Source organism: Haematobia irritans, chromosome 1, assembly GCF_050003625.1.
Source record: "Haematobia irritans isolate KBUSLIRL chromosome 1, ASM5000362v1, whole genome shotgun sequence".
Classification (NCBI taxonomy): Eukaryota; Metazoa; Arthropoda; class Insecta; order Diptera; family Muscidae; genus Haematobia; species Haematobia irritans.
This window is the reverse complement of record NC_134397.1, coordinates 11,778,697-11,801,699: the sequence shown is the minus strand read 5'-3', so window position 1 is coordinate 11,801,699 and position 23,003 is coordinate 11,778,697. Positions and strand designations below refer to the sequence as shown.

General features: G+C 36.4%; 1 protein-coding gene across 3 annotated transcripts in view; it reads left to right on the top strand.

Annotated features, from left to right (window-relative positions):
* Window positions 1-3,815: 3,815 nt before the first annotated feature.
* The window catches only part of Nf1 (neurofibromin 1), a 39,321-nt gene continuing 20,133 nt past the window's right edge, over window positions 3,816-23,003 (top strand). For all 3 annotated transcript variants that reach the window (XM_075289240.1, XM_075289239.1, XM_075289238.1), the window contains exons 1-21: window positions 3,816-3,965; window positions 4,552-4,758; window positions 6,342-6,488; window positions 6,554-7,080; window positions 7,142-7,247; window positions 8,752-9,218; window positions 9,287-9,608; window positions 9,668-10,220; window positions 10,378-10,525; window positions 10,591-11,070; window positions 11,135-11,686; window positions 11,746-11,880; window positions 11,944-12,612; window positions 12,670-12,896; window positions 13,015-13,429; window positions 16,958-17,149; window positions 17,213-17,474; window positions 17,538-19,361; window positions 19,423-19,689; window positions 19,750-20,016; window positions 20,075-20,173. In XM_075289240.1, coding sequence (XP_075145355.1) covers window positions 4,699-4,758; window positions 6,342-6,488; window positions 6,554-7,080; window positions 7,142-7,247; window positions 8,752-9,218; window positions 9,287-9,608; window positions 9,668-10,220; window positions 10,378-10,525; window positions 10,591-11,070; window positions 11,135-11,686; window positions 11,746-11,880; window positions 11,944-12,612; window positions 12,670-12,896; window positions 13,015-13,429; window positions 16,958-17,149; window positions 17,213-17,474; window positions 17,538-19,361; window positions 19,423-19,689; window positions 19,750-20,016; window positions 20,075-20,173 — 7,719 coding nt within the window. In that variant the 5' untranslated portion in view covers window positions 3,816-3,965; window positions 4,552-4,698. The remainder of the gene's footprint in view (window positions 3,966-4,551; window positions 4,759-6,341; window positions 6,489-6,553; window positions 7,081-7,141; window positions 7,248-8,751; window positions 9,219-9,286; window positions 9,609-9,667; window positions 10,221-10,377; window positions 10,526-10,590; window positions 11,071-11,134; window positions 11,687-11,745; window positions 11,881-11,943; window positions 12,613-12,669; window positions 12,897-13,014; window positions 13,430-16,957; window positions 17,150-17,212; window positions 17,475-17,537; window positions 19,362-19,422; window positions 19,690-19,749; window positions 20,017-20,074; window positions 20,174-23,003) is intronic.

Below are 23,003 nucleotides of genomic sequence, written 5' to 3'. Positions count from 1 at the left end.
TGATGTAAGCGTGGTCGTCGTGGCCATTTGGCTGATATAACTCTCCTATTATAGCAATTTTCACTTACTTTGACACCAGACTCGATGAAAACGATGGAAAAGCTACCTTCACCGGTCTCAGCTAGGTTAGGTATAGTGGTCCGATATTTCAGGCTCACTTAGTGAACTTCTCTCTTATCACTGAGTGCTGCACGATTCTATGTTAAGCTCAATGTCAAGGGACCTCGTTTTTATAGCTGAGTCCGAACGGCGTTTCAGATTGCAGTGAAACCACTTAGAGAAGCTTTGAACCACTCAGAAAAGTCACCAGCATTACTGAGGTGGGATAATCCCCCGCTGAAAAACTTTTTTGGTGTTTGGTCGAAGCTGGGTTCGAACCCAGCAAATCGGGTATGCTAACCATTGCACCACCGGTCTCAGCTATTGATATCATCACATGGGAAGTAAAATTTCCTCTGGTGGAATTTCATAGTATCAAATTCTCGTACGTGCGTTCGGTTAAGTAAAAACGATCATTTTGGGAGTTATCGAATTAGTGAATGGGGAATTTTTTACTTTTTAGAAAACATAAGACCGTGGATCTTTTGTAACTTGTAAGGTTTTACCTTGAGCTCGTTTTTAGCTATTGGATTGCCGCTACGGCGTAGATTTAATTAAAATTCGATTCTCCTCTCGCAGAACCATTTCTGGTGTTATTTCAGTTTTTATTTTGAACCATCGCCATGACGTTTCGCAACGCTACTGGTAGCCAACACTAGGTTATTGTGATTTTCCAACAAAATTATTTTATTTCCAATTTGACAGATATACAAATGTGGACAATACTTCCCCTGTAATTTTTGATAACACTTAAAAAATGTGTTTCCGTCTCCTCGGACTTAACGTAGTACAAGGAATCAATAAAACAAATAATTTTAAAAGTTTTATTATGTATTTATAATTTATTTATTTAATATTAAAATAGTATAACACATTAAAAAATTGTCCTTATCTAATGAAGTTGGTAATAGCGTTTCATTATAGTTTGGTCATATCGTACTATATGATAATCCCATTGGTAGATGGTATTGATAATTTTTTTCGGTGTATTTATATATAGATATATCACATATTTTTTTAAAAATGCCTTGGCATCGGTGGAATTTTCGTTTGGTAGTGTAGAAAACTATACGATACCAGAAGACATGTAGGAAGACTTGAATTTTTCGCATATTTCATACTTCAATTGCAATATGAAGTTAAAATAGGGAAATTCCAAATACAGGAAGTTTTAAGTAATTCCGTCTCTTAGTAAAAACCGGCCAAACTAAACTTGTGTCCAACGATCCTGTATTGAAGCCAATTGATTATAGGTGGAACATTCCAAGGGTTCTATTAAATCATTATCGGCAGGAATGTCAGCACTTGAAGTCCAGAAGAAAGTCCCTCTATCGGTACGAAGAAAATGAACAGGAATTGAGTTTAAAGAGTTGCTGACACTAAAGTCCAAATCATCCATTTCACCAGGCGAAGAATCGAGACTATAAACTTCTTTTGAGGATTTATAAAAATCTATATTACTGTTGTGACCAGGCTCCAAAGAATCGCTAAAATCCATTGTATAATTTTTGATAGGAATTTCGAAATCCTTGACTTTCGGGATTTTTTGATTTATACGATCCGATGAGGTATCCGATTTATTCTCTTTGACTTTCATTTTTTCTAGATTATCCAATTTCTTGTTTATAATTGTTCTATCTTTTAATTTTTGATGATTTATCAGTTGTTTCAATAATTTCCTTATGCTATAGGAAATCTTTTTCTTATTGACACTTAAATCTGTTTTTGGAATTTTATTTTCGCCAATATTGATTGTGAACATTGTAAATGACGTTTATTTGCTATACGAGATTTTTCACTTCACCCAATGAAGGTCTAAACGGGACTGGCACCCTGTCCTCGTAAGTTACAGGCATTTATATTTTGAATTCAAACACTGTCCAGGGTAGGAAAACATGCAGGTACTTGAGAAAACTCACCACCATTCATATCGATCGACAATTGTCATCCACATAGTCTTATGTTTTTGGCGTGGGAATGATCAGTGTGAAAATGATTTAAGGAAATGGACAATACCAATAAATGTCTGTTTATCAGTATAATTTTTGATTTGACCTTTTACTTTTGTATGTGAACAACAAATAAACAAACATTGGGTCAAAAGTATAATTGTTGGCAAAAATTTCCCACAGATTAGATAAATACTAAGCGTGTCCACTGCGATAAGTATACTTTGTTACATGAAAATTTTTTTAGAGATTAGACGTGGCAACATGCCGTTTTGTAGGATTTCAGCCTCTCAAATCGAGTGATTCCTAAAGGGGGTGTGATATATCACCCTTAGTAATTATTATTTATATTCATTTCGCATTAAAGTATTGGGATTAATTATGATTCCAACCCATGTTGGTGCAATGGTTAGCATACTCGCCTTGCATAGGGTCATGGGTTCAATCCCAGTTTCGATCGAACCTCAAAAAGTTGTTCAGCTCTGGTTTATGCCCTCTCAGTAGTGCTGGTGAGATTTCTAAGTGTCCCAGCAAAAAAAGCGTCGCAAAAAAGAAGTAATGAAAATGTTCTTTTTGGATCTGGAAGTGGTGCAAAATTGACGCAGAAGCGATGAATTTAACATGGGCTTGTCATAGAACGGAAGTCCTCCATTTCAACAGCCATTGCACTGAATTTGCATAACTTCTTTATGTGTGATCCGAATTCAATGTTTTGGATGTAAATTAAAAAATTCTGTGATATTTTGTCAAATAAGTAATTGTTATAATTTTTAATGGATTCTAACGCTTGTCGGAAACGTTTGACGGCTAAATTTTAGTCGAGATGAGTCGACACGTATTCGGCGGCGGCGTCGACTGGCAAAAAATGTTAGGCGGCGCGGCTCGGCGGCTTCATTCTCTGGTCTCACCATTTCGTACCAGAGAATGAAGCCGACCCATTTTTGTCGGCGGCGGCTGACATTAAATTTTTGCATCCGGCGGCGGCGGCTTGACGGCTAAGCCGATATAATTAAGTCTCTTCGGCGGCGGACAATTATCCATTATAAAATCAATTTGAAGTTTTTCGAATGGTTATGAGATTAGTTGTACAACCAATCTTACAATCAAATTTACATTTCATTCAAATTTTCTGAGGTAAATTTTTGCAAAATTATTATAACACTTTGAAATAGATTGATTGGGGGTGAAAGGCTCAAAATTTTGACTAAAATTACTACAATTATTAATAAAGTTTTTTGATTTAAACTAATATTTTTGATTAATTGGCGGCTAAATTTGAGTCGAGATGAGCCGACATATTCGGCGGCGGAGTCGACTGGCAAAAAATTGCCGGCGGCGACTGAAATCGGCGGCGCGACTCGGCGGCTTCATTCTCTGTTTCGTACCTGCTGCAACAATAATTCAACGATTGTACAATTAATCATATACTGCGAAAATATATCATGTGAATTACATATTTATCGTTCAACATATCACACTATTAATTTATTTGATAGTTCTCACTGATTTCATATAATGATTCTATTGCACCGAATAAAGTATCGTTTAGGTGCTATTCCTGACACAAACAATCAACGAAAAACGACAATATTTCGATATTTAAATACCTATTTAACTAGTCCCTCCTTATAAAATCTGTATACTACGACCCTGTTGTTATCAGCTGATCGATATTTTCAGAAGTTAGCTGCAGAATAATTCATATGAATGGAAGAATGTCAAAGAGAAGAAGACGAAAAAATTCATTAAATCGTCGAAGCTGCAACATATGTACGGTTGTTCGGGAATTTTGCAAAACAAACTGTTACAAAAAAGTGTAAAAAAAGTATAGATAATTAAATAATTTATGTGAAAATTATAAGTTCCTTTATTTTATGTTATGAATGTTGTATTTTAAAGTGTGAAATTTTATTTAAAGTAAGATCTTCAAGCAAATGAAAAAATGCAAATTCTTCGATGATGGAAAAAATCATATACATTAGTTAGTGTGTACCTATTTTCCGTTGTTGCTGACTACAAAGTATTCGCCCATATTTGTCCATTAAAAATTCTATAAAATGAAGAACTTTGGTAAAATTTCGATTTGGGAATAAATTATTAATTCTTTTATTAACTACAAAATTGTGATTGGGTTCTTAAGTGTATATTAAATTCCATTTCCTGTTTGATTATCCAACATTGGTTATAGATAAAATATGACAAGGACGTAAAAAAAATTTGCAGGTGCCTTAAAGGACAGTATTATAGTGACGAAGAAGAAGACATCTGTGAAAATACGCAGTAAATTTATTGAGATGTGGAAAAAGTTTACATTTAAAAAATAAAAGTATATTGTGTGGGTGTGTCTTAAATATGTGGTTAATTAATATTTATCCTAAGGGGCTCTATGTGAAAAAAAAAAATAATATTTACAACATACATTTAATTAAAGTAAACAAATATTATTAGAATATGGTTAATATATATTTAATAGTGAGAAAAAAATATTTATCTTTTTTCTAAGCAAAAATTCTTAAATTTATAAGTGATCAAACAATCAAATTCAATAAATATGCTGGATCATGGTATACATACTTAGTTAATTTGGACAAATCCTAGTTGACAAAATTTATTTTGAAAAATAAAAAAAAGAACAACAACAAGCTCAATCATGGGCACACAAAAACCAGGTGAATGGGCCAATTCATTATTGGCCCGTTTTGAAGATCAGGTAAATTATAGAAAAACAAAAATATATATACACATATATATTTTTCACACCACAGAAAAAACATCAAAATAAAACGAAAATAAAGGGAAAACAAAATAAAAACATTTTGACATTCCACCATCACCATTCATAAAGTAATCATTGTTTTGGTATGCCAGAATGAAAGCAAAAGCAAAAGAAGAAAAAAACAAACTATTTTTGTTTGGGGAAATTGTTTGTTTACATTTCGCATTGCTGAGGGAAATTTATGAATGAAATGTCCATGAATTTATGAATGAAATGGCACGTGGGCCTCTTGGGATATTTTTGTTCCCTCTTTTTTTCTCGTGATTCGTAAACAAAGCGAAATGGCCTTGCCACACATACAGCTATATCATATACAGTGTTGCCATAGGGTGCTTTTGAAAACATCAAATGGGGGTATATGGAGAAATTTCTTGAACTACGATACCCAGCAAAAAATTGGAAGTTCTTCTGAAGGCACAACTTTAGAAGAACTTCCACAAATGTCCTCCCAAAGATGTTATTTGTTTCAACTACGCAGGAAGTTCTTTAAGTTCAATTTTTTATAACTCGTTTTTGAAATGGTACAAATTATTTAAATTTGGACCAACAAAATCTAAATATACGAGGGCGGTTCGGAAACTTCTTAGCCTATCAATGAAAGAGAATAGTAAGTTTTTCAAAAAATATTTTTTTTTTCAATATAATCTCGTATACAAACACCATGTACCAAAATTTCGGCCGGATCCGATGAAATTTGCTTCTCTTAGAGGCTCCGCAAGCCAAATCTGGGGTCGGTTTATATGGGGGCTATATATAATTATGGATCGATGTGGAACAATTTTTGCGTGGTTGCTAGAGACCATATACTTCTACCATGTACCAAATTTCAGCCGGATCGGATGAAATTTGCTTCTCTTAGAGGCTCCGCAAGCCAAATCTGGGGATAGGATTATATGGGGGCTATATATAATTATGGACCGATATGGACCAATTTTTGCATGGTTGTTAGATACCATATACTAACACTATGTACCAAATTTAAGCCAGATCGGATGAAATATGCTTCTCTTAGAGGTTCCGCAAGCCAAATCTGGAGGTCCGTTTATATGGGGGCTATACGTAAAAGTGGACCGATATGGCCCATTTGCAATCCCATCCGACCTACATCGATAACAGCTACTTGTGCCAAGTTTCAAGTCGATAGCTTGCGTGATTTCAATAGACGGACGGACGGACATGCTTAGATCGACTCAGAATTTCACCACGACCCAGAATATATATACTTTATGGGGTCTTAGAGCAATATTTCGATGTGTTACAAACGGAATGACAAAGTTAATATACCCCCATCCTATGGTGGAGGGTATAAAAATATATTCATTTGAATTGGTACTACCCTGTACATGAAAAATATTTACGACAAAATGTTTAATTTGGGTATGACCATATAGTGATTACTTCACTAGTCGTCGTAGACAAGTAATAGAAATATTTTTTAGTTTTTCAAACAAAAAATTCTGCTGATATTTTCTTAATGAAATTTTATTTTAACTCGTTCCTTATACACCTAATTTCAGCTTCCCAATAAAACAAATGGACCACATGGAACCCAGGCCCGTATGAGCCAAGATCAATTGGTTGGGTGCCTTATACATATATCACGTTATCGTTTCTCCTTGGTTATATCCGGCTTAACGAAAATGTTGCAACGTGTAAATGAAGCGGTAAGATTAAATGTGCATTACAAATTTTCTCCAAACTAAAATTTGCATTTGTTCCATTTCTATAGGCAATTCAAAATCGTCACGAAACCGATCGTTGCTATTTCGAATCTCTTATTATTATCCTAACCACACTTGAAAGATGTTTAACGAATCAAACAAAAGATACCGCCCGCTTCGAAGAAGCCATGAATGTGAAACTATTACTTCGTGAAATAACACAATTTATAGATGTCCAAAGTGATAGCAATCCTAATGCAGCACAATTGAAAATTTTAGCTTCGAAAGTACTATTTGCTTTGTCACAAAATCACTTCTCAGCCGTATTCAATCGTATATCGGCCCGCATTCAAGAGCTAACAGCATGCTCTGATGAAAATCCAGATTATTCCGATATTGAATTAATACAACATATCGATATGGATATGATCAAATTGACCAAATTATTACAGGAAACTATAACAAAGTTTCGTTCGAAAAAAGCACCACCTTTGATACTTTTGAATTCTATTGAGAAGGCCATATGGAATTGGATAGAATATCATCCGCAAGAATTTCAGGATTTGCAAAGAGGCATGAATCGAGATATATCCACGTAAGTTGCAAACGATAAAGATTTTATTGGAAGATGTATGGTTAACACATTTTTGAATTAGATGCTGGGAACCTTTGCTGGATTTTGTTGAGGCTTACAAGGGTGAGAATAAGAAGAGTAAAACAACAGTTTGGCCTCTGCAAATGTTGCTGTTAATATTAAATCCTGTAAGTATATGAATTAAACAACAACTTTACATTCTTTAGTATAAACCTCCATTGGATTATGAAAAAGTGGTATCTTCGATGAAAAAAAGAGTATCTTCGAATAGGTTACTTGCAAATATACTGCTGCCAACGACAGCCTCTTCTTGAAGGACGTACAATAGATCTAGTTTATCATGTTGAATCTCTCACATTCGTCTGAATTTCGCCTTGGAGGCATAAGGTGTCAACCAGCTCCCTACCACACCCGGTAAATTGTGCAAGCACTTGGAAGAGTCCAATCTCCGGTCGAGATGGCTGAGGACGACGACTCGGGACTTAAGAAACTGTAGTGACATGATCCGAAGGGCCTTCTATAAACGATGCGTTGAGTGAAAGCTAAGACGAGTATGATGGTGTCAAATTCCTGGCTCACATTACAATTTCCGAATATGGGGAAAATGGAAGGTTATTCGTGTACTGAAACCTGAGAGGCTTGTACCAGTTGATTTTTCTTCTGTGTATTGTTAGGAATAATCTGGAGACAATTTTACTGCCCACTTAGTAAAACATCAGCAATTTTTCACTCAGGTACGACTGCTTCATGTGATTCAGCTACGAACATAGCAATAAATCTATTCCAGAAAGTTCCATAAATACGAAATATTAGGGAGCTTGACGTGAGCATGATTGCCTACATTCTGCACTTTGGGTCTTATTTGATGACAGAAATGTACAACTCTATGCATCCAAACAGTAATGTTCAGATATTGGAAAAATTGGCGAATGAAGAGCTCAATGTTTGCATTGGTGGTCAGGTCATACCCGGTCCAAGAACACAAAACTAGCGTTACGGTGACAGCTAGTTTTTCTTTAGTAAACATGCGGATAGAGTTATAAAAATTAAGGAAACGACCCCAAGGATGTGTCGCTCGGTCACCACCTGACGATGATTTAAAGCAAAATCGACTCATCGATCCCAAGGATGATTTGATTAGTCACCGCTTATGGACTATGTGGGGCCCAAACAACGCAAAATTTTGCGTAGCGTGTACTTTAGCTGTCAATACTGAGCAATACCTTCAGCATGGAATGCAAAACTACTGCTAATTGTGGAGTTTGAACTGCCCTAACGATAGTGGCAGCCCGGTATTTTAGGCTCACTTAGTCCAAGCGAAACGGAACTCAATGTTATGTCAAGGAAAAACCCATGCCATATATCCATACTCCAGGAAGATATAGCGATGCAGCAAACCCGTAATACAGCCCTCACTGTAGTCGGGTCTACGGTCCGTGGCGGATACAGGCTTTTCAACTCTGTTTATATCCTGAAAAACTCGAAAATACAAACAACAATAATCGACTACAACAACAAATGTTTATCTAAAATACCCAAAAATTTCTTTTGTCCAGATCCTATCGATATTTCCAGCGGACATTCGAGCGGACTTCAGACTTTTTATTTGTTCGATTATCTGCTCTATTGAAAACTAATATCTTACATATGTATGTATTTATTGTTCCTTAGGTATGTCTTGAAGCCACTGTCAATGAGCTGCAACAGGGGGAGAAGGAAAAAGAAAAACTTGCCTCCAAGGCACAATCACGTGACAAAGATTTTTCAGCGAAACAATTTATTGAGAGTGTCAAACGTGGATTGGGACCTCATTCACCTTCGAAATTGGTTACCGAATCTGCTGTTATAGCCAGCGTTAGATTATGCAAGGCAGCAACCTATGTTAATATTAACGATTCCAATAATGTTATATTCAAACTGGTACAATACATAATCAACGACATTAAAGCTTTACTCTTCAATCCAGTCAAGCCATTCTCCCGAGGACAGGGATATAATTTTGCCGATATAGAGTTAATGATAGATTGTTGGGTCTCTTGTTTTCGCATTAATCCGCATAATATTGAAGCACTGAAGGTGTGCTTAAATTTGAACTCACCACAGGCCTATCATTTTGTAATTGTATGCTCATTACTAAGGTAATTAAATGAATGACTATTGAAGTCAATTCCAAAAAAAAAAAACAAATCCATTTTATTTTTGGTAGGTTGGCCCATATCTATGTGGATTTTCGCCTACAGAGTAAGAATCCATTTCGCGTGGTCAATCAACCTCGTCTTCCATGGTGGCCTCAAACCGATGTTGTACATTATCGATCGGCCGAATTGAGAGCATTATTTACCGATACACTTAATAAAGCCACACAAGGATATATAGCCCATACACCGCTGAGAATGATAACCTCGCTTACTTTGAAAACCAAAGATACCCAAAAAGGTTTAACGCGATCTGAGGAAGGACCTGCCCATAAAATGTTATTGTTATTATTGGTCCGTTTAATACATGCCGATCCCACCTTGTTATTGAATGTGAGTACATGTGAAGTCATTGCTTTTTTCGGTTATCAAAAATTTTCTCTTTTTTATAGACCCAGGGCAAAGTAGCACATGAAGTACAAAGTTCCACACTTGAATTAATCAATGGTCTTGTTAGTTTGGTCCATCAACCCTCTATGCCAGATGTTGCACAAGAGGCCATGGAAGCTTTATTAGCTTTACATGCCCCCGAAAAGATTGAAGTGTGGAATCCCGAAGCACCCATCAATACCTTTTGGGATGTCAGTTCACAAGTTCTATTCTCGATATCACAAAAACTCATACAACATCAAATAGCTAATTATACGGATGTTTTGAAGTGGTTACGTGAAATCCTAGTATGTCGTAACACCTTCTTGCAAAGGCATAAAGATTATGCCCATGTTGGTAGCCAGATAGCTATATGCAAACAGGCTCACATCAAATTGGAAGTGGTATTTTTCATGTATCTATGGTCGGTAGACTTGGATGCTGTATTAACATCGTTATCGTGTTTTGGTTTATTGTGCGAGGAAGCTGAAATATGCTGTGGTTCGGATGAATTAACGGTGGCCATGTTGGTGCCGAACTATATGATATATCAGGAATTGGCTCAATTGTCATCAGGTAAGGGGTAGTGCCGTCAAGAATTGTATTCGATGGTGGGGACAATTTCCTTCAAGGAATTACTCTTTAATAAGGGATATTTCTTGAATATTTTTTAGTTCTGTTATCTGCCATTTTCTTGGGTATCTCATTTCCATTACTTTCTGTTCCCTTTCAGCTGCCACTGATTCTCGTATATGTTTTTATGACAACAGCCATGGAAATGTCTTGAATCGTCTGCATTTGCAGAAACGTATTATGCAATTACTGAGAAAAATTGAACACTGTGTCCATGGTGTTCAACCAGCTTGGGAGGAAACATTTAGGTTGGCTATCAATCCTCAAACACAGTTGATATATTTTAACAAGCTTGTTTTGTTTTTGCTTACAGAAATTGGGAAATTATGAGCAAAATGCTACAAACCTATCCAAAGTGTAAAACCGACGATGGTCAAGCAGAACTTTTCCATCGTGGTGTGGGTAAACGTAGAGCTAGCCACCAAAGTTCAGAACATGATATCGAAGAACAAATAACAGAATGGGCTAATATGACTTGGTTCCTTTTGGCCTTGGGTGGCGTTTGTTTGATTAAAAGACGGCAACAAGTTGTAGCAGCTCAGGCCTCACAACAAGCCTTATCCAATCAAACTGCTTTCCATCAATACTCCCAAAGTTTGGGATCTTTTCAACAGCCTTTACCATCCCATGTTTATTTTCATCAGGGCTCAATAAGTTCATTGGCTCAAAACTCTTTGCATTCACTATCGAGTTCTTCAAGTTCGGGCAGAGGATCTTTGAATCCCAATCCCATATCATTGGTGGCAGTACCACAAGGACCTCAACAAGAAGTCCAATATTGCCCAGTAACACAGTAAGTTTTCTTTTTCTGGAATTTTTGATTCACTCTATACCTCCGTATAAACCTTCGTTTTCAGATTTATTGGCCAATTATTACGTCTATTGGTCTGTAGCAATGAAAAAATTGGTTTGAATATTCAGAAAAATGTTAAAGAACTTGTCGGCGAGGAAATGTCCACCTATCTCTATCCCATATTATTCGATCAAATTCGTGCCATAGTAGAGACATTTTTCGATCAACATGGTCAAGTCAGTGTCACCGATATCAATACCCAATTCATAGAGCACATTATCTATATTATGAAGTCTATATTGGATCCAAAACCCAATAAAGACCCCAGCAACGAACAACCTTCCACATCGGAGAATTTGGGAGTTACAAGCATTGAAGGTATGATGTTGGGTATAGTACGTTATGTACGTCATTTGGATATGACCGTATATGCCATAAGAATTAAAACAAAATTGTGCCAATTGGTGGAGGTTATGATGAAACGGAGAGATGATTTGGCCTTTAGGCAAGAAATGAAATTCCGTAATAAATTGGTGGAATATTTATCGGATTGGGTAATGGGGACTTCACATCAAATAGCTCCACCTAGTTCAACAGATCCATCGATGATAACCAAGTGAGTATTATGGGGATGATAATTCGAGATTCGAGATTTAATGTCGCTTTCATTTCTAGTACTTCCCTAATATTTCGTGATCTTGATCAGGCATGTATGGAAGCAGTGGCTGCTTTACTTAGAGGTCTACCTTTGCAACCAGAAGAATCTGATCGTGGCGATCTAATGGATGCCAAAAGTGCTTTGTTCCTCAAGTAAAAACGATAAAAAAAATTGATTCTTTCTTGAGGATTTAATTTTATGAATTTTTTTTACAGATATTTCACATTATTTATGAATCTCCTTAACGATTGTATCGATAGCTCAGAAGCTGAAAAGGAACTAAATAATCCTCCTTTATTACCACCACGTCCTCGTTTAGCAGCCGGTAAACTTACCGCTTTACGCAATGCCACCATACAAGCCATGTCAAATTTATTGGGTGCCAATATCGATTCGGGTTTGATGCACTCTATCGATCTAGGTTATAATCCAGATTTACAAACGAGGGCCGCATTTATGGAAGTACTTACACAGATTTTACAACAGGGTACTGAATTTGATACCCTCGCTGAAACTGTATTGGCCGATCGTTTTGAGCAGTTGGTACAATTGGTAACAATGATAAGTGATAAGGGTGAATTACCCATTGCAATGGCCTTGGCAAATGTGACAAATGGTTCCCAAATGGATGAATTAGCCCGGGTACTGGTCACTCTATTCGATGCCAAACATTTACTTTCACCTCTTCTATGGAATATGTTCTATAGGGAAGTAGAGGTGTCGGATTGTATGCAAACTCTGTTTCGTGGTAACTCATTGGGTAGTAAAATAATGGCCTTTTGTTTTAAAATCTATGGATCGGCCTATTTACAATTGTTATTGGAACCTTTGATAAGACCATTATTGGATAATCCCAATACATGTTTCGAGGTGGATCCAGCAAGGTAAGATATTTTATTAACAAATCTCTATTAAATAATGCTAGTGAAATTTTATCTTAGACTTGATCCTGGGGATGATTTGGATGTCAATCGTCGTAATCTTATTGCTTTGACGAAAAAAGTTTTCGATGCCATAACCAATTCGGCAGATCGTTTTCCTCCTCAACTGAGATCCATGTGTCATTGTCTCTACCAAGTTCTAAGTAAACGATTTCCAAATTTATTACAAAATAATATTGGGGCTGTAGGAACGGTTATATTTTTACGCTTTATTAATCCAGCTATTGGTGAGTTACAATATGGTTTACTAACTTCGTTATTCTTGAAGTGAGACCTCCATTAAGTGTTCATTCTTGGTGAGATTCTTTATTAATTTAAATATTCTCCCTTTTATGTCTTTTTCAGTTTCCCCTCAAGAACTTGGTATAGTGGGTAAACAAGTACCTAGCTCTGTGAAAAGAGGTCTCATGTTAATGTCAAAAATCCTACAAAATATCGCAAATCATGTGGAGTTCTCCAAAGAGCAACATATGCTATGTTTCAATGATTTCCTGCGTGATCATTTTGAAAGTGGACGACGATTCTTTATACAAATTGCTTCCGATTGTGAGACAGTAGATCAAACATCACATAGTATGAGTTTTATATCGGATGCAAATGTTCTGGCTCTACATCGTTTACTATGGACACATCAGGAGAAAATTGGTGATTATTTATCGAGTAGTCGCGATCATAAGGCAGTGGGAAGAAGACCATTTGATAAAATGGCCACATTGTTGGCATATTTGGGACCACCGGAACACAAGCCTGTCGATTCACAGTAAGTTTTTGTTATAAGTAAATAGTTCAAAGAGGGGTGGGCGGCAATTATCTTCTTCTATCACTTTTTTTACAATATGGAATAAGTTATTTTCCGGAATATAAATGATTACAGACTTATATGGTAGTTGTTGATAGAAACAAGTATATGACGTGGGTCAAGTAGCCCTTGTAGCAGATGATCACCGTGGCCGTGAACACCAACAATATTTTCAAAAGCGGTTTATATCCTCTCAGTAACCCAGGTCACTTTTGTGAGTGTTTTTAGACTATTCCACACACAATTTGTGATGTCATCAAGAAAGGGTTCCCTTAACATTGAGTTACACATAGAATCGAGCAACACTCACATGTTTTGATGCATGTGAATCAGATTCTGCACTGTTAATCGCGGCCAATCGATTCATAAATCCTATGACCATCTATTTCCGGACCTGCTTTCAACTGCTTGGCAAACACTTTCTCATGCTTAGTAAACAAAAGCAGTAAAATGTAGCACCAATACTACGTACATAGCAAAAATCTGATAAAAAAGCAGTTGGTACCTGTTGTCATATTTTTGTACTTATAAGGTGGGTATTAAGTTCGAGTTTAGCAGCTAAAACCGTAATTTTTTCACGATTACTTTTCTTTAATAATCCATTTTAAGGAATACAAACTTTGTGAAAATTTGCTTTGGGCTTTTCCCCCATCAAGTTATAATAAAATTTGCAACAAATACCCGTGTAAAAGTTGGGGGATCTGATTTGATATGGTTAGATCTGAGCCAAGATATGGTCAGATCTGAGCAGATCCGAAAAATGGTTATATCTGGTCAGATCTAAATACTATGAAATTGGATCTGATCAGATCTCAAAAATGAGACACATCTAATCAGATCTAATTTGATATAATTGTATATTATTTGATACAATTGTATCTTTCGAGATCTTTCAACACATAAAAGCCCATAATTTGTATATAAAATGAGATCAATAGTTTTATTTAATAATACAGACAAAAAGTATGTGCATAATAAATATGTTTAATTTAAATTGATCCATCAAAGATATTTAAGAGTATTGACAGTTGAGTTAGAGTGTTGTCCAAGGGTTTTTTCGTTTGTTTCTTCTGCTTTGGACTTAGACACGCGACTAAAGTATTACAGCGTTAAGGCAATCTGCAATGAAATTAAGTAAAAAACAATTATTAAACAAATATAGGAATAAACAAATATGGGAATATATTGAACTATGTAAGCAAGTATTAGTATTGTTTTAGATCATTCTTCTTTAAGTTGCAATAAAAATTGCCATATAATTTTATGTTGCTTTTAATACTCACATTTAAAGTGTATTCGGGATTAGGTTAGGTATAGCGATAGGCTGTTATTTTAGGCTCATACATACTATTCAGACCATCATGACATCACAGTGATCAACATCTCACTTATCACTGACTGCTGCTCGATTCAATAATTAGCTCAATAACATGGGACCTCCTTGCTATAATCGAGTCCTATCGGCATTTCACGTTGCGCTGAAACAACTTAGAGAATCTTTGAAGCAGAAATGTCACCAACATTACTGCGAGGAGATAATCCACCGCCGAAATAATTTTTGGTGTTGGTCGGAACTGGGATTGAACCCGTGACATTTTGAATGCAAGGCGGGCATGTTAACCAGTACACCACTGAGGTTTCCTTTTTTTCCAAATCTAGAAAATAGTAAAACAATATGAAAATGACTACTAAGGAAATAACAAATACAATCTACTTACCTACATAATCTCCGCAATAAAGGAAACGATATACACTTTATCAAAGGAACACATAAACAATTATATTAAATTTCTTAATTTTCTCAGCTAGTCTGGCGTTAAATTTGTTTAGAAGTGATGCCCCTGACGGCGTTGACATTTGACATAATGACATTGAGGTGTAGACGTGTATTTCAAAAATCTTTTTAACTTGTTCATGATTTTTTTTATTATATTTTGGACCGTATTTAACCCCATATAGTCAGATATGATGTTATATCTACCATATCTTATTAGATATAGTGCAATATATGGTCCTATCCAAGCATATATTATTAGATATGCCAGATATAATTAGATATTATAATATATATGATGAGATCTGCAATTATATCTAACCAGATCTAGCACCATATATAGCATATCTGTGCATATCTAATTATGTCTGAACCAATATCTGAACAGATCCAATTAGATCCAATTTACATTTTTACACGGGTACGTATAATTTCATGCATTTTTCTTACTGATTTAGTTTTCACTTTAGCGATTTTAGCGGCTAAACTCGAACTTAATACTCACCTATAGCCTGGCGAACAACCAGTGTTGCTCCACTTTTGGCAACCACTTTCTCATGGTTAGTAAAACAAAAAGCAGTAAAATTTTGTGCCATTAACTACACTCAGACAAAACCTGGTAAAATAGAAGTTAGTACCTCCTGTTATATTTTTATGCTTCATTGTGTACAACCAGCGTTGCCAAAAAAAACGCTAAATATTTGTTGAACCAAAAGTCATGGCGCAATTATTAGCCTTGTTTTGTTTTAGTACTGCATACCGAAACCGTAACGGACTAAAAGAAAACAAAGTACTCCTTTATCCAGGAGTACTTGTCCACTGTCATCAGCTGTTTAAAAACAATCACAGAAGACAATTGAAATTTTAGATTTTTAATGTATGAAGTACTCAAATAGTAATTAATATTTACAGCTACTTATGATACTGTATCAATTTTAATTTTATGTTATTTGACAAATTATTCATCAAGTTATTTATTCAAATTGATTTTATCAATCGAAAAACGTCACTTTATCAAAATGTAGTCTGGCAACACTAACGCAATTTGCTCTGATGAGATGTTCTGGATAGAACACCAGTGCAAAAATGTTCTGGATAGCTCATACAAATGTTGCTTCGAGTACTAAAAACAGGTCTATTAATTTTTGAGCTTTGAAATATGTGGAAAACCTTATTGTGAAAGCAAGGGTTAGATAAAAACGCAGTTTTTCCCCATACAGAAACATGCTGAAAGTAACAAAGGCTAAAAACGCAATGAAATGAAGACTTTCAAAAAAGCCAGATCTAGGGGAGTAAAAGACAAATTGGCAACGCAGCAAACAACAATTCTTCTTCTCAATGCGAACAACAAAAAATCTTGTTTGATTTTTTCAGATTTTTGAGTAAAGTCAGTACATATTCTTAAAGTATTATTCTTATTGTATTACGATAGCCAAAAGTTCTATTTTTCCTGAATTAAAAAAGGCTTTAATGTTTAATGTTTGCTGTTTCAGCTAACAGTTGCTGCTTTCCTTTTCAGCAAACTTTTTCCCGTTTTAGTACATTTTACTATTGTGTTCACTAATAAATTTCTTTCTCTCGTAATTACCATAAAAATCATCACATTCGAATTTTTGTTGAAAGTCATTCGTCGATATCTGCCTGTTGGGGGTCTTATGTTTTTTTCTTACATACATTTTCTCCTATTAATTATTATAAATAATAAATATTTACAGCATGATGTTTTCTTCCTATCCACGTTGGAGCTCCATCGATATGTCATCAACTAATTTCGAAGAGATTATGGTCAAACATCAAATGCACGAAAAGGAAGAATTTAAAGCTCTAAAAGCCATGAATATTTTCTATCAAGCTGGTACAAGTAAATCCGGATACCCAGTATTCTATTACATAGCAAGAAGATACAAGTAAGTATTGGCCAATGTAAAACCATTGGAGAATACAAAGCCTTGTTTTTTATTTTATTTCAGAATTGGAGAAACTAATGGAGACCTATTGATTTATCATGTTATTCTGACATTGAAACCTTTTTGTCATTCAACATTCGAGGTGGTTATAGATTTTACCCATGTGAATTCGGATAATCGTTTTCGTACTGAATTTTTACAAAAATGGTTTTATGTTTTACCCGCTGTTGCATATGAAAATGTCCATGCTGTTTACATATACAATTGTAATTCATGGGTAAGAGAATATACGAAATTTCATGATCGTATATTGGCTCCTTTAAAGGTGAGTACGAAAACAATTCCTTGATTTTAAAGTGAGTTGTCATATTTTTATTTTCTGTTTTAGGGTAATCGAAAATTAATGTTTTTGGATTCGCCAAACAAATTAAACGACTACATTGACCCGGATCAACAAAAACTTCCTGGGGCCACTTTGTCGTTAGATGAAGATCTCAAAGTGTTTACCAATGCTTTAAAATTGAGTCACAAAGATACTAAAGTTGCCATTAAGGTGGGACCCACTGCCTTACAAATAACCTCAGCTGAAAAAACCAAAGTTCTAGCCCATTCTGTACTCTTGAATGATGTTTATTATGCCTCGGAGATTGAAGAGGTGTGCCTGGTCGATGACAACCAATTCACTTTGTCCATAGCCAATGAGAGTGGTCAATTAAGTTTTATACACAACGATTGCGATAACATTGTTCAAGCCATAATCCATATACGTAATCGCTGGGAATTAAGTCAACCAGATTCGGTAACAGTTCACCAGAAAATAAGACCTAAAGATGTGCCGGGTACATTGTTGAATATGGCATTGTTAAATTTGGGTTCAGCCGATCCTAATTTACGTACAGCTGCCTACAATTTACTATGTGCACTAACAGCAACATTCGATTTGAAGATTGAAGGTCAGTTGCTGGAAACCCAGGGTTTGTGTATACCCTCGAACAATACAATATTCATTAAATCGGTCAGTGAGAAATTGGCCACAAATGAACCCCATTTGACGTTGGAATTTTTGGAAGAGTGTATTCAAGGTTTCCAACGCAGTACCATTGAGTTGAAACATTTATGCTTGGAATACATGACACCGTGGTTAAAGAATTTAGTTAAGTTTTGTAAATCCAATGATGATGCCAAAAAGTTGAAAGTCTCTCAAATTCTTGAGAAATTGATCTTTCTTACCATCGAACAGAAAGAAATGTATCCTTCGGTGCAAGCCAAGATCTGGGGATCTGTGGGTCAAATCCCCGAACTCATAGATATGGTCCTAGACAATTTCCTACACAAATCTATAATATATGGCTTGGGATCACCACAAGTGGAAATTATGGCTGACACAGCTGTAGCCTTGGCTTCGGCCAATGTTCAACTTGTCTCGAAGAAGGTCATTACTCGCATGTGTCGGGTAATGGATAAGACTTGTACAAACCCTACACCGTACCTGGAGCAACATGTCATGTGGGATGACATAGCCATTTTGGGTCGTTACTTACTCATGTTGTCGTTTAATAATTGTCTAGACGTTGCCACCCACTTACCGTACCTTTTCCATACCATAACTTTCCTCGTCTGCTCCGGATCGCTATCGATGAGGGCTTCCACTCATGGTTTAGTTATAAATATTATACATTCATTATGTACCTGCACAAAGCCGATATTTTCCGAAGAGGCTCAGCGAGTTCTACGTCTATCGCTGGATGAATTCTCCTTGCCCAAATTCTATTTGCTCTTTGGCATTAGCAAGGTTAAGTCGGCCGCTGTAACAGCATTCCGTTCAAGTTGTCGTCATCCCCCCGATAAGTGGTTGGGAAATGAACGTGTAACCCAACCTTTGCCACCAGATAGAGAACGTTTGTCATTGCCGTCCCTAGAAGTGATAACCGATGCCCTTTTGGAAATAATGGAGTCTTGTATGCGGGATGTTCCAGATTGTCAGTGGTTGCAGACTTGGAACTCTTTGGCTCGTAGTTTTGCATTTTGTTATAATCCGGCCCTTCAACCTAGGGCTTTAATAGTGTTTGGTTGTATTAGTAAAAGCGTTACGGATCAAGAGGTGAAACAGTTATTGCGAATATTGGTAAAAGCTGTAGAGTCATTTAATGACATCACTTTAATAGAGGCCATAGTTATGTGTTTAACTCGAATTCAACCTCTACTACGACCGGTAAGGACAAAGTCCATAATAACAAAGTTGTCTTAATGAAAATTTCGAAACCCCTTTTCAGGAATCTCCCATACATCGTAATCTCTTTTGGGTGGCCATATCTGTACTTCAATTGGATGAGGGAAATCTTTATGGAGCTGGATTGGCTCTATTGGAACAGAATTTGCATACTCTGAAATCACAGGGATGTTTCGATAATGCCAATATAGCTGAGGTGATGATGTGTACACGTGAAAAGCTTGAATGGCATTTCAAACAGTTGGATCATGCTGTGGGTCTTTCATTCCGTAGTAACTTCCATTTTGCATTGGCTGGACATTTAATTAAGGTAAACGAAAATTCTATATAGATTTAATGGAGTAGTGAAACAAATGTATATATTTTACAGGGTTTTAGACATCCAACACCAACGACAGTTTCACGCACATCCCGAATTTTAACCATGCTTTTGGGTATTATTGCAAAACCTTTGAGGCGGGATAAATTTGAAGTGACTCCAGACAGTGTAGCCTATTTAACTGCTTTGGTTGCTGTTTCTGAAGAAGTTAGATCAAGATGTCATGTGAAACATGCTCTCCCCCGTTGGCCAGCCGAATTTTCTGCCGAAAATGGTGTAACAGGTGGTGAAGCTGCTACCAATGGCAGTACACAGAATGTAAGCTTTCTGTTATTCTTAAGCTTAATGATTATCTTATGTGTGCATAATATTATAGCAATTTGGTATGGCTTTATCGAGACGTCAGAAATCATGGGATATATTAGACCAATCGGCTTTGAATTATGCCCGTCATCATAAAGTACCTGCTCCCCCGGTAAGTAAGATTAACAAAGAGTGATGATAGAAAATCATTAATTTTCTCTTAACAATATGCTTACTTACATTTACTATATTCATTTGTATACAAAAAAATGACTATACTCGTGTAGCTTCTTTGGAGTTGACATTTGAATATTGTAATAATATATTTAAATATTGTAATATTTAACGATAAATGTTAAAACAAAATTATGGTCCATTTTCATTTTCATTCACATTCGACATTTTTATTGAGTGAGGGTGGAGTGTTCTATTTGATTTTGAACCAGATTTTAGATCTTAGTAGGACACAGCTTTTCGAATCAATGTCGTCTATTATTCTAAAAGAAATAAATGCATTAAATGACAAAACAGCGTTAAAACTCATGTACTCAGGTTTACTCATCACTCACTTAGGATAGGAAACACGATTTCTGGATACCTTAAAAATAAAATTGTCGGATTTTTTCCGAACGGTCCCATCGCTCACTTTCCCGCCCTTTCCGATCGTGAGGGCCTCGTCCCCATAACGTAGGGACAGCTTACACACCATGATCCGGACCATTGCGGGGTGGTGGCAGGGGGATGTAACCAGCTACAGAGAAGGACTCATCAGCCGGATATATTTATTATATTACAAGATTAAATACTAGCATATCCAACAAAAAAATGTATTAGTTATCCAAATATGCTAAAATTCTGCTAAATTTCTTTATCACATCAATGCACGTCCTACAAATACGCTCTATCGAGGCATAATTAGAACGTTGAAAATCAATGAAAAGGAACTGGTAATTCCCAGAAGCCCTGAAAGGAATATTAAAATTCTAGTCCTAGATATCAATTCCGTGAATGGAATATTACCACCAACTAACGTATACATCATCATAGAGCTCAACATCGTCCGACGGCTCCTAAGAATGGGTAAATGAATCAGCCTCAATCTGGAAGTGTAAAAAGGAAAAACAAAGTCACTGTTCCAATGGAGATGTCTCAAAGCGAACAACAAGAACTGCTTCTGCACCAATTCTATCCTATCAATGTAAATGTCATATTGAGCATTCCATACGATAGAGCCATACTGGTTCTAACAAAGGCAATAAAAAGCGTCCGAAAACTCCTTCGCCCAACGCTTTATGAATCCTAGAACCCCAGATGCCTTATTCACCATCGAATTAATATAATCATTAAAATTAAGCTTACCATCCATAACAATGCCAAGATCAACAAAAGAATCAATAAAATAACGAGCCCCGTATACTATACCGAATATAAATAGATCGCATAAACTTGCATTTCTTCAAAGTTCAAATCCATTAGATTCAACCTACACCAATCACCAAAGCTATCTAAATCATCCTGTGATAAATGCGCTCGATCCGAATCATCAAACGTGGAGAATAACTTGACATCCTCAGCATACATCAAAATTCTAGAGTTAACTGTCGACTGAGGTAAATCGTTTAAAAACAACAATAATAGGACAGGCCCCAAATGAATACCCTGAGGCACACCCGATGGGACATCAAAACACGTAGAATAGGTATCCCCAAAAGATACAATCTGCGTACGGCACTCAAGATACGACGAAATCCTAACCAAAACAGTACCGGTACAGATCCTATGGATTGGAGTGACCGGCACTAAAGTGTCTAAAACGATGGTACATGATACCATCGTATACCACAACAAAAATTCTACCACAGAAGCCACCGTGGTGCATTGGTTAGCATGCCCGCCTTGCATTCATAGGATCGTGAGTTCGATTCCTGCTTCGACCGAATCACCAAAAAGTTTTTCAGCGGTGGATTATCCCACCTCAGTAATGCTGGTGACATTTCTGAGGGTTTCAAAGCTTCTCTAAGTGGTTTCACTGCAATGTGGAACGCCGTTCGGACTCGGCTATAAAAAGGAGGTTCCTTGTCATTGAGCTTAACATGGAATCGGGCAGTGATAAGAGAGAAGTTCACCAATGTGGTATCACAATGGACTGAATAGTCTAAGTGAGTCTGATACATCGGGCTGCCACCTAACCTACCACAGAAAATTGTCCTCGTAAACAGAGAAACTGTATAACAACAGCACGGGGATATATGATGATGGTCCGCGAGTCAAAGACACATCCTCATAAATCGGCTAAGGAGAAAGTGAAAGTCAACCAACTATAGACACTATATATTGCCATTTGCGAAAGTCAAGACTATTCGAAAGAATTTCCCGGAAGAAGACTTTACTGTCGGGTCCAAACCGAAAACTTCGATTGGCGCTTGCTAAATAATATCGCCAGTGGACAACTGTGAAATGGAAAAGGATATTATTTTCAAATAAAGAAAATATAAACCGAGTCTCCCCTGATGGAAAATGTATGTTCGTCGTCCATAGTGCGCCGAGTATAATCCAAGGTACACTTGTGATGTCGGACCTTTGCATAAAATTGAAGGTGCTATGAACCAATTCCCGTACACAATGTCGCCATATTTCGACGAAAATATGGCGGTTACATGGACATTTCAGCAGGATAATGATCCAAAGCATACCGTTCGCAATGTAAACCAATGGTTTGTGGACAACTCGGTGAGAGTTGTGGAGTGGCCGTCATGCATTCCAGACCTAAAACCCACCTAGAACTCATGGGAAGTCGTAAAGTCTAAAGTTGGGCTCTTGAAAATCAAAATTTTGATGATTTGTACACCGAAATATAGAAAACCTGGGAATCTATTCCACAAAGTGTGTGTGAAAATATGGTGAACTTAATGCCTGGCAGAAGTATATGTGAAGCAGTTATCACTAATAATGGTTTAAAAACTTTTAATAATATTATTATATACTCGTTACGAAAAGTGACC